The sequence below is a fragment of the Eumetopias jubatus genome, unplaced genomic scaffold, assembly GCF_037043125.1.
Source record: "Eumetopias jubatus isolate StellerSeaLion01/CBP00866 unplaced genomic scaffold, mEumJub1_p1.0 scaffold_16, whole genome shotgun sequence".
NCBI classification, from domain to species: Eukaryota; Metazoa; Chordata; class Mammalia; order Carnivora; family Otariidae; genus Eumetopias; species Eumetopias jubatus.
In genome coordinates, this window is record NW_028274822.1 from 49,631,475 (window position 1) to 49,646,759 (window position 15,285).

At 39.4% G+C, this 15,285-nt stretch overlaps 1 protein-coding gene across 1 annotated transcript; it reads right to left on the reverse strand.

Annotated features, from left to right (window-relative positions):
• Window positions 1-406: 406 nt before the first annotated feature.
• SNRPD1 (small nuclear ribonucleoprotein D1 polypeptide) lies at window positions 407-12,693 on the reverse strand. The gene is made up of 4 exons (XM_028092536.2): window positions 12,559-12,693; window positions 5,854-5,930; window positions 3,880-4,071; window positions 407-586 (listed from the first exon to the last, which is right to left on the reverse strand). The coding sequence occupies exons 1-4, from the start codon at window positions 12,570-12,572 to the stop codon at window positions 510-512; spliced, it is 360 nt and encodes a 119-aa protein (XP_027948337.1). The 5' UTR covers window positions 12,573-12,693; the 3' UTR covers window positions 407-509.
• Window positions 12,694-15,285: the final 2,592 nt, after the last annotated feature.

Sequence of the window (15,285 nt, forward strand, 5' to 3'; positions counted from 1 at the left end):
AAACCCATTAACGAGTACAACAGAGTCTAAGACTCCTGAATTAGAAGAGGGCTATCACCTTTACTAAATACCCAAGTCTCCATAAAGTAAAACTGAGGAAAAGGGAATCAATTTTAGACCCCAATCCACAGGACCTTAGGTCCTGAATTACCAAAAAGAACTTATTTCACTCATTGGTAGGTTCCACAAAATGGAATCAAAGTAAAACAATAAAATGCATATTTCGTGCACGTGAAGTAATTAGGTATATATTCTCCATACATTCATAAAAAAATTTTAGTTCAAACATTAAAAGCCTGATCTAAGAATGAAATTACTCTGCGTTTGCCTAGTAGTAATACTTAGCTCTATGTAAATATCGTGAATATACATGAACTATTAAAATTTGACAATCAACAGACAACTGTGTCCTACATTTATGTTTATTAAAAACTGACATAAACAAACAAAACCTGTACAAAAAATATGCCCAATCACGTATCACTTTGAAATAGTAATCTTGAGAGACATTATCGCCTAGGACCCCCTCTTCCTCTACCCCGACCACGTCCTCTTCCTCTTCCTCGGCCTCGGCCTCTTCCCGCAACTAAAAAAAAAAGAGAAAAACAGTTAGGTTAACTCTCTCCTGCACTGATGGTTACCTGGGCCACCACCAACAGCATCGACAGGAAAGAAAACTTTAACCCAGCTTTTCTCAAATGTGATCTCACAGGCATCCCTCTCAGCACATTACCACGCAGAACCAAAAACTGCTGGCTTACAAAGATAATTTCATATTTATTCCATTTGATTCATCAAGTGTTAAAGTATCTATCATGTCTCAAATTCAACACAATAAAATCCAAATGATCTGAACCTTAACACAAGATGGAAGAGATATCGTATCAACAGAACAGAATGTGAACATCATGTGCTAGATTTTTTTGTTACTGAATAGGATCCAAACAAGTTAATTCAAAGCTAAGTTTAAAATACATTACATCAAGCAACCTTAAGACTCTTTAGAATCTTAAGTCATTTGATCCAATCATAACAAAGTATTTTAATCATTACAGCAACATCCCTGTGTCAGCTGGTCTCCTAAGTCTACTTGAATATTATACTGACAGAAAACTCACTTGTCAAATGAACTTATTTTCAGTCTTCAGAGAGCTATGAATATTAAAAAAATCCTGACATGAAGTTCAAGTCAGTCACATTCTAAACTTCTACCCACTGTTGCCAAACTTGTCATTCAAAGAAACAGAGTAAGTCTAGGACTTTTGTTAAAACAAGCCAGCTTAACCATATTTATTTCCAATTCCTTCTGAACTACTACTCATGACAGAAAAGGAGTAAAAATGGTAAATACCCATAAAGAAAAAGAAAGAGAAGGAGAGAGGTAACACAGTGGCCAGAAAGTAGACTAACAACTGTAAATGTTAGGATAAAGGAAGAATTAACTCTTAGAAGACCTATGACCTTAAAAGCCAAGGGTGAGATGAAGCAGGGGGTGGAAAACAAACAAAATGGTTGATAAACATGTGGTACAAAAGACTGGTCAGTTCTCTCTTCCCCACCTTGCAAAACTAATGATTATTTCCCTGACAGGTAGGTAGGAGAGAAAAGGTAAAATAAACCTAAAGACATTGAAACAGAAAGGCTTCAGATTTGAAAATAACTGCAAAGTGGATAGCAGCAAGAGGCGTAAAACTGAGGGGAAAGGAAAAGGGAATTCAGCATTTTTCAAGCTATAGATTGCAACCTAAATTTTTTTTTCTTTTTTAAAAAAGATCTTATTTATTTGAGAGAGAGAAGAGAGAACACGGAGCAGGGTGAAAGGCAGATGGAGAAAAAGACTCCCTGCTGAGCGGGGAGCCCGATGAGGGGCTTGATCCCAGACTCCACGATCATGACCTGAGCCAAAGGCAGACACTTAACCAACTGAGCCACCCAGGCACCCCTACAATTTTTTTTAACTAAAAGAGCATAAGAAACATATGGGCATTTGCATGTATTGAGACTAAGTAATTCTTCCTGAGATTTCTGTTTCAGTTATATGTATGAACGGGCCATGAAGCAAAGTATATTTCTTAGCGTGGGTGGAAGGCAAAAAAGTCTCAAAAATCACTGTTATCAACTGACCATCAAAAAACACCCAGCCCCTTTTTCCTGCTCTGCTCCTATAATGCTGACTGCCAGGCATGTATCTCCTACAGTAGGTGACAGGAATCTTTTTTTTTTTGGGAGAGGGGGTTTGAAAAGCTCCAGAAATGACTCTAGATCCTGAAATTTTGGGTCTCCTCAGTGAAGAGGCCAACTCACTTCTGAACTACCCTAAAGTGAGACTCACCAGCTCAGGAGTCCAGCCTCCCCTCCCAGAGCGTCTCTTCCTACGGTTCTTGTTAAATAATAGATGGCCAAATACAAGACACTCAAATTAAGCCTACAACATAAAGATCAAATAAAGAGAGCAAATATGGAGGAGAGAGACAGAGACCACTTGATCAAGAAACAAACTCTTAACTACATAAGAGAACAAATTGATGGTTACCAGAGAGGAAGGGGAGGAGGGATGGGTGAAATACATGATGGGGATTAAGGAGTGCACTTGTCATGATGACCACTGGGCCACATATGGATTTGTTGAATCACTATGTTGTACACCTGAAACTAATATAACATTCTATGTTAACTAACTGGAATTCAAATAAAAACTTAAACAGATGGGGCGACTGGGTGGCTCAGATGGTTGGGTGTCTGCCTTCAGGTTAGATCATGATCCCAGGGTCCTGGGATTGAGCCCCGCATCCGGCTCCTGGCTCAGCGGGAAGCCTGCTTCTCCCTCTCCCTCTGCCTCTCCCCCTGCTCATGCTCTCTCTCTCTGTATCTCTGTGTCTCAAATGAATAAATAAAATCTTAAAAAAAAAAAAACCTTAAACAGAGAGCAAAGAAAAAGAGAAATCCAACAATGCCAAGAATAAAATAAAACGTAAATAAAGAAAAAACACTAATATCTTAGGAGTTAATATCCCATCCAGTATTTTTCAGAATAGAGAACAAGATTCTATGAAAAATTATCACAGGAGACCTGAAAATTAACTCTATGCTAGAGTGGAAGTTAAAGTGAAAGAAGTTTCTCAGAAAACAGAAAAAAAAAAAGAGAGAGAGAGAGAAAAGAGAGACAATTACTCAGAAGACCAAATTATTAAGACTTCCAGGAAGAAAGAATAGAAAAAGTAAAAGAGAAGAAATTTATCAAAGCCATACAAGTATATTTCTTGCTTTAAATGGCAAGAATATCCTTATTGAAGGGGTCCACCAAATAACCAAAACAACAAAATGGAGGAAAACATAGGAGGAGCAAGCAAAGACCCAATACCAAGTCATTAAGAAATTTCAGAATAACAGGAACAGAGTCAAATCTCCAAATCTTTCAAAGTGTATAAAGGGTAGGGGACTAGGCCATGCAAAGGGACAAAAAGAATGGCACGTCTTTAACAGCAACACCAAGAATTATTAATAAATACCATATGCACTCACAGCAAGTACAGGGAATCAAGAAAACAAAACATTCACAAATGTTTATTTTATATCTTTAAAAAAAAGATTTTATTTATTTATTCATTAGAGAGAGAAAGACAAAGCATGTGTGTGCAGGCACATGAGGGCGGGGCGGGGGGAGGTAGGTAGAAAGAATCTCAAGTAGAATCTAGGCCAAGCACAGAGGCTGATGCGGAGCTCAATCTCATGACCCTGAGATCACGACCTGAGCTGAAACCAAGAGTTGGAAGCTCAACCAACTAAGCCACCCAGGCACCCCACAATGTTTATATTTTGAGTAGTAGATCAAAGTATAAATATATATTCACAAAAATGATTATAATCCTTCAAACTTACCAGCTTCCCTTTTCTTAGATTTCACCTTTGGTTCAACATCCACAAGTAGTGTATCCAGAGGTAAGCTGTCTGGTAGGATAAAATATCGAATGTTATTTCCTCGAATACTCAGTGTTTCCAGCTGTACCGGTTCTCTATTCTTCAAAGTCATTTTCACAGCTTTAAGATGGGTATTCATGCTGACATCTACACCTAGAGGGGAAAAAAAAAAGAGGGCAATTATTAGCATGATAAAGAAGGCAACCAGTTAATCTATCAAGCCACAGTAAATACCACAATACAAAAGAATACTGTCTGTTCTGCTATGTTGCAAGTTTCTATGACATAACTTAGTACAACTGGTTAATGGGTGAATAATGTCAGTATAAACCAGAAATCCTTCCTTCAGAGACTATCCCCAGCACATTAATATTTTGTATGGTTAAGTATGCTTACACCTGTGAATGCAGCAAGCCATGGAGGAACCCTGAGTAACACCCAACTCATTCCCACTGTGCCCAGGTATTCTCATTTCAGGGTTAGCAATGTTTATTGAATGGTTCTCTCTCACTATCTTCATAACTTCCTTATACCCCATTCCGTGAAACTATAAGCCTTGTTTTAAATATAAAGTCCTATATGCATTGTAGTATTTTCCTTGTTACTAGGAATTTAACATGTCTTTTTAACTGTATTTTTAAAGGAATGCTACTGTTGTTAATACTTTAATTACCAAACTGCACAGGTTTTGAATGGTCTGCCCCAAACTATTTTTCCCATTGTTTTTAGGGTGAGATTTTGCAAAATAAAAGCACAATTTTCTAGAATGAATATATGGCATTATCTTAGAAATACCCAATTATTGGAGCCTTTACCAGTATATCTGAATGGGATAACTAAAGATCTAGTTAACTTCTGTTCCTAGGAAGTTAGGTCAGTAAACATTACTTCTCTCAACTTTCCCAACATCCATCTCAAATAGCAATTACACTTCCTCAGTGTCACATGGTCACTGACCATATGGTATTGAAACCTTGTACTGCACTGATTTCTTTTCAAAGCAATTGCTGTTGCAAACACGAGTATACTCAAATACAATCAGTTTAACACTATATTTCCCTTGGTTTACTCAGATGCTGGATCTATACATTAAAAAATTATTTATAGGGGCGCCTGGGTGGCTCAGTTGTTAAGCGTCTGCCTTCGGCTCAGGTCATGATCGCAGGGTCCTGGGATCGAGCCCCGCATCGGGCTCCCTACTCAGCGGGAAGCCTGCTTCTCCCTCTCCCACTCCCCCTGCTTGTGTTCCCTCTCTCGCTGTGTCTCTGTCAGATAAATAAATAAAATCTTAAAAAAAAATAAAAATAAATAAAAATAAATTATTTATAAACTTACAATTTAAATATTTCAGAGACTGGGACTATATACTAAAATAGCATTTTCATTCATTTGGCTCAGCAATTCTTTTGTAATTTTGTGGGGAACACCTACTACAAGTGAAGAATTGCAGTAGCCTTAAACTACACATACGATATCATTAAAGCAAAGAGTTAGACATGAAAGAAAAAAGAATGAAGGAAAATACTCTCAAATAACCCATTTCCCATATATATTTTTACCCAAGGTAATCAAACATGAAAATCCCATCCTCTATCTTCAAGGACTTTACAACCTAATAGAGGACACAAAATTCTAAAAAAGAGTAAAATGTGCTTTGGAAGATGCAATATTCTAGGCAAAGGAACACACGCAGGCAAAAAGCACAAAAGGCTTTAAAAAAAGGAAAACAGGTCACATGCAGGATAACCTGCGGAATTTGGTTTGGTCTTAGCACAAGTACTTAAGGTAAAGCTTAAGAAGGTCAATGAAATAATCCAAACAAAAAGAATGAGATGTCTACAATAATGTTCATTAAGTAACCAAAAAAGAATTCTGGCCTTAAAGGTAGAAGAGGTGGAAAAAAAAAGGTGTTACAAAGCTGTCTAACTTCCATACCTGTGATTGTTCCATGGACCTGTGTTCCATTCTTTAATTCGATGGTTACAGTTTCGTGACTCAATTTCATCAAAAATCTGTAAAAACAGTGGGAATATAGAAGTGTTCACCTTTAACATTTTACAATCTTTTTTAAATCAAAGGGTGAAATTTCTAGATGTTCAAAATCTGCTATAGATGCTACCTGTATCAATTCCTATTAATAATCTGCATAACAATTTCAGCTTTCCTTGAATTATACCCTCAATATTTATGAAGGAGTATAATATGATTCTCTAAACCATTATACAGCTTAACCTCCAATCCATGCATACAGATCCTAAAATCATTATAATTCACACAACTGAAATCAAGAAATTATATGAAAGTGGTCAAAAAGTATAAACTTCCAGTTATAAGGCAAATTAAGTATTAGGAATGTCACATACAGCATGATGACTATAGTTATTAATGCTACTGTACGGTACATCTGAAAGCTGCTAAGAGAGTAGATCCTGAAAGTTCTCATCACACAAGAAAAAAACATTTTTCCCCCTTCTCTTTTTTGGTATCCATACTGGATGATGTATGTTAACTAAACTTACTGTGGTAATCATTTTACAATATACATAAGCCAAATCATTATGTTGTACACCTTAAGCTTATACAGAGCTGTACGTCCATTATATCTCACTAAAGTGGAAAGAAAAAATTACAATTGGTAGTAAAAAATTATATGCTTCCTATACGTATGTGGAGTAAGTCTCCTCCATGGATATGGGGAGATTATTCTAGACCATTTTATGTGCACTCATATGCATATACATAAAATGTTTCTATGCAAATTGGGTCATAAGTTTATTGACTTCTATACCCTATAATTCTCATTCAGCTTAAAGACATTTTAAATACATATATATGTTTATAACAAATCCATTTATGCAAATCCTTAGCAACATTTTACCAATTTTCTAAATTTTCATCAATTCTACAGGGAAAAAAAAGAATGTTTTTCCCTTTTACTTGTAAGACTGAACATCTTTTCATGAATATGGGAAATTTGTATTTCTTTTGTGAACTACCTATTCACACGTTTTCAATTAGGTCAAAAAAATTTTTTTTAATTTTCTACCAGTTTGCCACAGCCATTCAAGTTTGTGGTTTTCATCTTTAGGTTGTTAAATTTGTGAATACTTCTGAGGCATTAATCTGTTCAAGAAGATGTCTCCCACCCCAAGACTGTAAGAAGTCTTATTCCTTCCAGTTTTCTTTTTAAAAAGATTTTATATATTTTGAGACAGAGAGAGAGAAAAGTGTGCGCACAGGGGATGGAGCAGAGGGAGAGGAAGAGAATCTCAAGTAGACTCCATACTGAATGTGGAATCCAGAGCAGGGTTCCATCCCATGACCCTGAGATCAATGACCTAAGCTGAAACCAAGAGTCAGATGCTCAACTGAGTAAGCCACCCAGATGCCCCTCTTCTGTTTAGTTTTAATCCACTTGGAATTCATCTGTTTTCTGTGCAGCATGAGGTAGATATCTGCCTTTATTTTTTTCCCTCAATTAGAAAGCCAGATGCCTCAATGTTTACTAAATAATCCATCCATTCCCCACCTCATCTAGTCTTTTATTCTCCCTCAACTTACTACTATGAAATATTTCAGAGAAAGAAAAATTGAAAGGTTCACAAATTATTAAAATGTTGCCATTCAGGGATGCTTGGCTCAGTCAGTTAAGTGTCTGCCTTCCGCTCAGGTCATGATCCCAGGGTCCATGGAGCTCCCCTCCTTGCTCAGCGGGGAGCCTTCTCCCTCTGCCTGCTGCTTCTCCTGCTTGTGTTCTGTCTCTGACAAATAAATAAAATCTTAAAAAAAAAAAGTTGCCATTTATGTGGGAGTGTCCCCACACAATTATACTTTCACCACATGATCTATACTGCATTCATTTTCTAGTGAGAATATTCTCTTATACAATCATAATACCACAATCACATCCAGGAAAGTGAACAATAATCCTGCAATATGATCCAACAATGTAGTTTTTTTTCCTAATTTATAATACATACTTTGTACACCCTATCATAGCATCACGCTAAATTATACACGTAGAATCATCTATTTTTCTCCCCAATTAGACTACTGCAAAGATCAAAACCTTCATATCTAATCCTGGGTGTCAAAGACCCTGAATAATAGTTGGCTGAAATGCTTCAACGATTAAAAGGGAAGATAATGTGGGGCACCTGGTTGCTCAAATGGTTAAGCGTCTGCCTTCGGCTCAGGTCATGATCCCAGGGTCCTGGGATCGAGCCCCGCATCAGGCTCCCTGCTCAGCGGGAAGCCTGCTTTTCCCTCTCCCTCTACCCCTGCTTGTGTTCCCTCTCTCGCTGTGTCTCTGTCAAATAAATAAAATCTTAAAAAAAAAAAAGAACATGATATAGCTTTAAAAAAGAAAAGGGAAGATAATCTTAAAATATCACTTTTTAGGGGCACAGACAGCTATCAAAAAGGGGGACACTTGGTTTGGGACATATTAAGTCCCAAATTTTAAAAAGTTAAATCTGTCCTTATATGAAGATCCATGTATTGAATCCTTTTCATATTTGTTGTCAAGAAAAGAAAGTCTCTCTTGGAGCGCCTGGGTGGCTCAAATGGTTAGGCGTCTGCCTTTGGCTCAGGTCATGGTCTCCAAGTCCCGGGATTGAGCCCCACATCGGGGTCCTGGCTGGCTCAGAGGGCAGCCTGCTTCTCTCTCTGCTTGTGTGCTCTCTCTCAAATGAATAAATAAAATCTTAAAAAAAAGAAAAGAAGAAAGTCTCTCTCAATAAACCGTTAATGCTTTATTTCATTGGACATTCTTTACGCTCTAAATTTAATAATCGCTTATAACTATATTAGCTTAGAATTTTCATCTAACAGCTTCTTTCCATTATCAAGCTTTGATTTTTAAAATATCTTTTATTTTAGGACACCTGGCTGGCTCAATTAAGTAGAGCATGCAACTCTTGATATCTGGGTCATGAGTCTGAGCCCCACATTGGGCATATAGTTTACTTAATGAAAAAAAATCTTTTGGGGCGCCTGGGGGGCTCAGTCGTTAAGTGTCTGCCTTCAGCTCAGGTCATGATCCCAGGGTCCTGGGATCGAGTCTGGCATCAGGATCCCTGCTCAGCGGGAAGCCTCCTTCTCCATCTCCCATTTCCCCTGCTTGTGTTCCCTCTCTCGCTGTCTCTGTGTAAAATAAATAAAATCTCTAAAAATAAAAAAAATAAAATAAATCTTTTAATTGTCCTCCTCATTAATAAGGTTTAAGTTTTCTTTTTTTTTAAGATTTTATTTATGTCAGAGAGAGCACAAGCAGGGGGAGCGGCAGGCAGAGCCGGCAGAAGAGGGAGAGAGAGAAGCAGGCTCCCGGGACTCGGTCCCAGGACCCTGAGATCATGACCCGAGCCGAAGGCAGACGCTTAACCGACTGAGCCACCCAGGTGTGTCCCAAGGTTTAACTTTTCTTAAAGAACACTTATTTATTTCAGAGAGAGAGAGGGAGCAAGCACAGAGGGAGAGGGAGACAAGCAGACTCCCCACCGACCAGGCAATCCCATGTGGGGCTTGATCCCAGGACCGAGATCATGACCTGAGCCAAAATCCAGAGTCGGACACTTAACCAACTGAGCCACCCAGGCGCCCCAACATTTAACTTTTATAGAAGCTCAAATCATTTGTGGAAATAGACAGGATTGAAGTAAAAATAAAACATTTTAGTAATCAATCTACCATATAGAAGTAAAAAGAAAAACCAAAGTAAGCAAAATGGTTTCTGAAGGAATCAAAATACATTTCAGCAAGTCCAAGGATGTGTCTTCGACAAATATTGCTTGGAAATGAGGATTAAAAATGAATGACTAGGAGCTCACACTCTAGCGGAAAGGACAGACACAGAAGATATTTAAAGGTAACTAAATTTAAAAAGCAATGGATATATGCACCGGCTTTTGCCAGGAACATAATGTAACATGGATAGGAAGGAGTCAGAGCTTAGTGACCTTCTAGTATGAAGTCTGAAAAGTTGGAAATATGCAGCAAAAAGAGACAAGAGCAAGGATTTGGGAGTAAGAAACAGCCCATCAACAGAAACTATAGCTACACTACCAAGGGATGAGTAGAGAAGAGTTAGGTCGGTTCCTTTCACGGATAGCCCAAGCTGTTAAAGAGCTACTGAAGGGTTTTCATCAATAAAATGGAGTGCCAGGGTCATACTGACATTGGAAGACAAATTAGGTGGCTAAAGCAGTACATATAGTTACAGTTATCCAGACACAGGAACAACAAATAGATCAATGAAACAGAAAAGAGTCCAGAAATGAACCCACATTTAGTTAATTTTCTACAAAGGCACCAATGGGACTGTCAAAGCACTCCAATTGGCAAAAGAAAGGCTTTTCAACAAATGATGAAATCCACGGTAATAGGGGTTTATATTTTCTAAGAATATGGAATAACTGGAAGTCTATGTAGAAAAAAATAAACCTGGAACCCTAACTCACACCACTTACCAAAATTAACTCAAGATAGATCACAGGCCTAAACAGAAAAGTTAAAATGATAGCTTTAAGAGGAAAACATAGGAGAATAACTTCATGGTTTGAGGGCAGGCAAAAACTTGACAGTACCCAGAGAATAACCATAAAAGGAAAAGCTAGTAAATTAAGCTTCTTCAAAATAAATTTCTGCTCACCAAAAGAAGTTATTAAAGAAATGAACAAGCAAGTCAAACTGGGAGAAATTATACCTAACAGAGGACTAGTATGCAGGATATAAAGAATTCCTACAACTCAATAAACACAATCAAAACCAAACACTTCACAAAGATACATGAATGGCCAATAAGCAGGTGAAAAGGTGTTCAACATCACTAGTCATTAGGAAAATGCAAATTAAAGCCATTAACAAGACACTACTACACAAGCACTGCAATGGCTAAAATTGTGAAAACCTGGCAATTTATCAGATTATCAAGAAAGAAGTCAAAGACAACTCGCAGGCCTTTGTTTAGAGTTTGAAAGTAAGGATGATAGTGCCACCAACCATCGTACAAAAATAAGTCAACCGAAAATGCAAACCAGTTAGACAAATACCCATTTTCTTGGCACAAAACACATTCTCCAGTAAGAAGAAATTTTATTTCTACTGTCTAAGACACAGAATAGGATTCAGTATGGACTTTAAAATTTTCAGGAAAACTGTCACAACACGCAATATCTTTAAATGAGACAAACTGTTTCTAAAGAGTCTGACACAAAACTTAACTGTAAGTAGATTCAGACAGGCAGGTATTGGGAAACTGCGAAAATATACTTTAAATTCTGGGGCGTTTTTCTCCAAAGTTACAGTTCAAATAAAAATGGACTAAACGTTAACCTTAAATGCCTTCCCTACAAACTCTGAATACACATTGAAGGTTTTATATGTTTTTTTTTTAAGATTTTATTTATTTGAGAGAGAGAGAGAGAATGAGACAGAGAGCACAGGACGGGGGGGGGGGGGAGGGTCAGAGGGAGAAGCAGACTCCCTGCTGAGCAGGGAGCCCGACGCGGGACTCGATCCAGGAACTCCCAAGATCATGACCCCAGCCCAAGGCAGTCGCTCAACCAACCGAGCGACCCGGGCGCCCCCTATGTTATTTCACTCATACTAAAAATTATTTGTCTGTCTTCACAAAACAGAAAGTTTCAAGAAGGCAGGGACCCCACCTTAAAAAAAAAAAATCCATTACCAGCGCACAGTGTAACAGGTGCCCAATAATTGATCGCAACTGACAAACCTTGATTCAGACAAGAGCCTAGCTACGTATATAACTAACTTAATCAGAAACTTCCTCTATGTTCCAGGCTCTCCGCCTCAAGGAAAAATACGAAAACCTAATCTATCTGCAGGTAGTTTAGAACGAATTACTCAAATCAGTAAACCAGTAGTCTCAACTAACCGATGAAGTTTAAACACAAATAAAACAGAATAGCGATTATCTGCGTAATCAGCCACAAATACGTAAACTGATTTTTGCTTCCCCTGGGGAGATTCTTTTCCTGAATTAAAGTCCTATTTTGAAGAGACATGTGAGTTGAGTAATCTTAAATCTAAAGAGTTATCAAAATATAAACAACAACAAAAAAACCCTAAAAAAACCGGAAGTCCAATCCTTATTTAAAACATTTTGGAAATGGGTTTATTTCCGGATAAACCCCTGCAGTTTCTAAATAATTTTAAAAGCTCATTACTTTAATGCAATGCATACAATTATTCTTTATGTCTCCCACGTTCTCAGAGAACCTACACTACTTAGTTATATTTACCGGTCTTGAGAGCTGAGACGGCCCAGAAAAGTAATCTAGACTAAGAGCACGAGTCCTAATGAAATGAACATCTTCAACTAACCGAAAGTAAGAGCTTGCACCTTTAAGGCCTCTAAGACACTAAGTGGAAAGAAACCGACAGGCTTTTATGTCCGCTTGTCTGAAGACACGCGGAATCCGCGCGCTATCCAGTCTGAAGCCCTGGCTCCAGCGCCCGCGGCGGCTCAGCCAAGATGTGGCGGGAGCAGTGGGCGCGGGAGGCCGTTAGCAGGCCGCGCGCGCACGCGGCTTCCGCGCTTCCCGCAACTGGGCAGTCCGGTCTCCCGCTCACGGCCCAAATCGTCACAGCCCTCACCCCGCTGGGTTACCTCCTCACCTCACGAGCTTCATCCTAGCGGCGCCGTCCCTCTTTCGGTCGGATAGTGAACAAAACCGGACCACCCAGGTCCGAAAGACAAGGCGTATGAATGGCCGGAAACGCCTACTCCTTGGACTCCGACGTAAAGAGCGCGAGGAGCGCTGCGGACGCAAAGCGGAAACGCCGCGCCCACGCTGTGCCGTACTCCCTTCCGGCTGCGCGGAACATCACTACGGCCCCTGGCGGCTGGAGGTGTGTCTTGCGACGGCTGAGACGCTTTAGCGCAGGTCTAGGAGGAAAATTCCAGTAAGGTCGGGGAGTGGGGATTTAAGGAGATTAGATCCAATTAGTGGGCACTTCGGGACGGCCGGGAGCTGTGTGTTATGCAGCAGTAAGTATACCCGTGAAGTTCGGGAAGTTATGAGCAAGCCCAAAGAATTAGGCTAATTCTGCTCCAACACCAGGAATGTACCTGAAGAAAATCACAGTTTAGCGAATTATTTTTACTTTTTTAAGATTTACTTATTTATTTGTCAGAGAGAGAGAGAAGAGTATAAGCAAAGGGAGCGGCAGGCAGAGAGAGAAGCAGGTTCCCTGCTGAGCAAGGAACCTGATGCCCGCTCACTCCTAGGACTTTGGGATCATGACCTGAGCTGAAGGCAGACATTTAAGCGACTGAGCCTCCCAGGCGTCCCTATTTTTATTTTAAATTCTAGTCACAAACCTCAGAAGGGTACCCTACACTGTTGAGAGATCTGCTGTGGTTCTCTAATAAGCTCGCAAACTTTCATACCTTTTCTCTCCCTCTGAAACCTTCTACAGTTTCTTTCTCAGATACCTCTCTTATTTTCTACTTTTAGAAAACCAGAAGCCACCTTTTCAGCTTTTCTTCCAGTGAGAAGGGTAGAAATACTATTGCTCCTTTCAAAGGCAAATTCCTCTTCACTATAGTCTGGATTCCAGCTCTCATTTTTTTCAAGAATTTCACTCCTTCAGTTATCTCCTAACTTGAGTCATCAATCTCTCCCTCTTCACGGGATTTTTAAAAAAATAAGAATACAACTTTATCTTAACAAAATTCTTCTCTGATGCAGATCCAGCTACTGCTAGATTTCTTTCACATAAAAACTTCTTGAATGTGTTGTCTACACTTGTTTTATCATCTCTAATTAACTCGTCAGACTCCATTGATGCTGCTTTTCTAAAGGTCATCAAAAACCTCAAGACAAACCTCTATCTTCATCTTACTCAACATTTCAGCAGCATTTAACATTACCCTTTTGAGGGCGCCTGGGTGGCTCAGTTGGTTAAGTGACTGCCTTCACCTCAGGTCATGATCCTGGAGTCCTGGGATCGAGTCCCACATCGGGCTCCCTGCTCAGCAGGGAGATCTGCTTCTCCCTCTGACCCTCTTCCCTCTCATGCGCTCTATCTCTCATTCTCTCTCTCTCTCAAATAAATAAATAAAATCTTTTAAAAAAAAATTACCCTTTTGAAACACGCCTCTCTTGACTTTCAGGATGCCGAGCTCACCTGATGCTACTCCTGTGCTAATAGTTAACATTTTCTAGGTCTCAGCTGCCTCATCCTCTACTGAGCCATCACATGTTGGAGAGTTTCAGGGTTTACCCTAGGTGTAGTCTTCTTATGGATACTTTCTCCTTTAGCCTAGGTGATCTCTAAAACCAGGGCTTTAATTTGTATCTTCAGCCTGGATGCCGTCCTTGATTATCAGAACTCTTGGAAGTGTAAGGCAATGCTCATCAAACTTTTATGTGCATAGGACATACCTGAGGAAATTTTAGAATGAACATTTTGATTCAGTTGGTTTGGGGACTGAAATTCTATATTTCTAAAAGCCTTCAGTTGATGAAGATGCCTCTAGTCTATGGGCCATAATTTGAGTAGCAATTTCTTTGTTGCCTTCTCAATATCTATCCATCTCCCTTCCCAACAGTTCCTAATAATCTGATGATCCATGTGATCCCAATGAAGCTGACTCTATCCTTGTTTCAATCATCACATTCCATTACTTGTCCACAGTGGGCTTGGAATGTAAACTGATCCAGTCAGACCTTTGCAGGGGATTCTCTTTCCTTTTGAATGTGAATGAAGAGGTAGTAGCCCCTGGAGTTTTATTGGGAACGCCCTTAGAACCAAGAGAAGAATCAGTTTTAGGAGAGAGTTAAAGAAAAATAAAATAAAATCCATGATGATATTAATAAGCTCGTGGAAATTAAGATTAAGGGGACACCTGGGTGTCTCAGTGGGCTAAGTATCCAACTGTTGATTTAGGCTCAGGTCATGATCTCAGGGTTAGGAGATGGAGTCCCGCATTTGGCTCTGTGCTGGGCATGGAGCCTGCTTAAGATTCTCTCTCTCCCCCTCTCCCCTTTCCCCATTTCACGCACTCTTGCCTGTGCGCTCTCTCTCAAAAAATTAATCAATTAAAATTAAAGCTGGTGGGGGGGCGCCTGGGTGGCTCAGTTGGTTAAGCGACTGCCTTCAGTTCACGTCATGATCGCGGGGTCCTGGGATCGAGCCCCGCATCGGGCTCCCTGCTCAGCCAGAAGCCTGCTTCTCCCTCTGCCACTCCCCCTGCTTGTGTTCCCTCTCATGCTGTCTCTCTCTCTCTCTCTCTCTGTCAATTAAATAAATAAAATCTTTAAAAAAAATAAAATTAAATTAAAGCTGGTGGGGGGTGGGTAAAAAATAAAATTAAATAAAATTAAAAACTCAGTTCCT

Coding starts and splice junctions, on each gene's coding strand:
- SNRPD1 (XM_028092536.2), bottom strand. Junction 4,072..5,853: donor GGTCCATGGAACAATCACAG/GTATGGAAGTTA, acceptor TTTCCCCTCTAG/GTGTAGATGTCAGCATGAAT. Junction 587..3,879: donor ATCTAAGAAAAGGGAAGCTG/GTAAGTTTGAAG, acceptor TTTTTTTTTTAG/TTGCGGGAAGAGGCCGAGGC.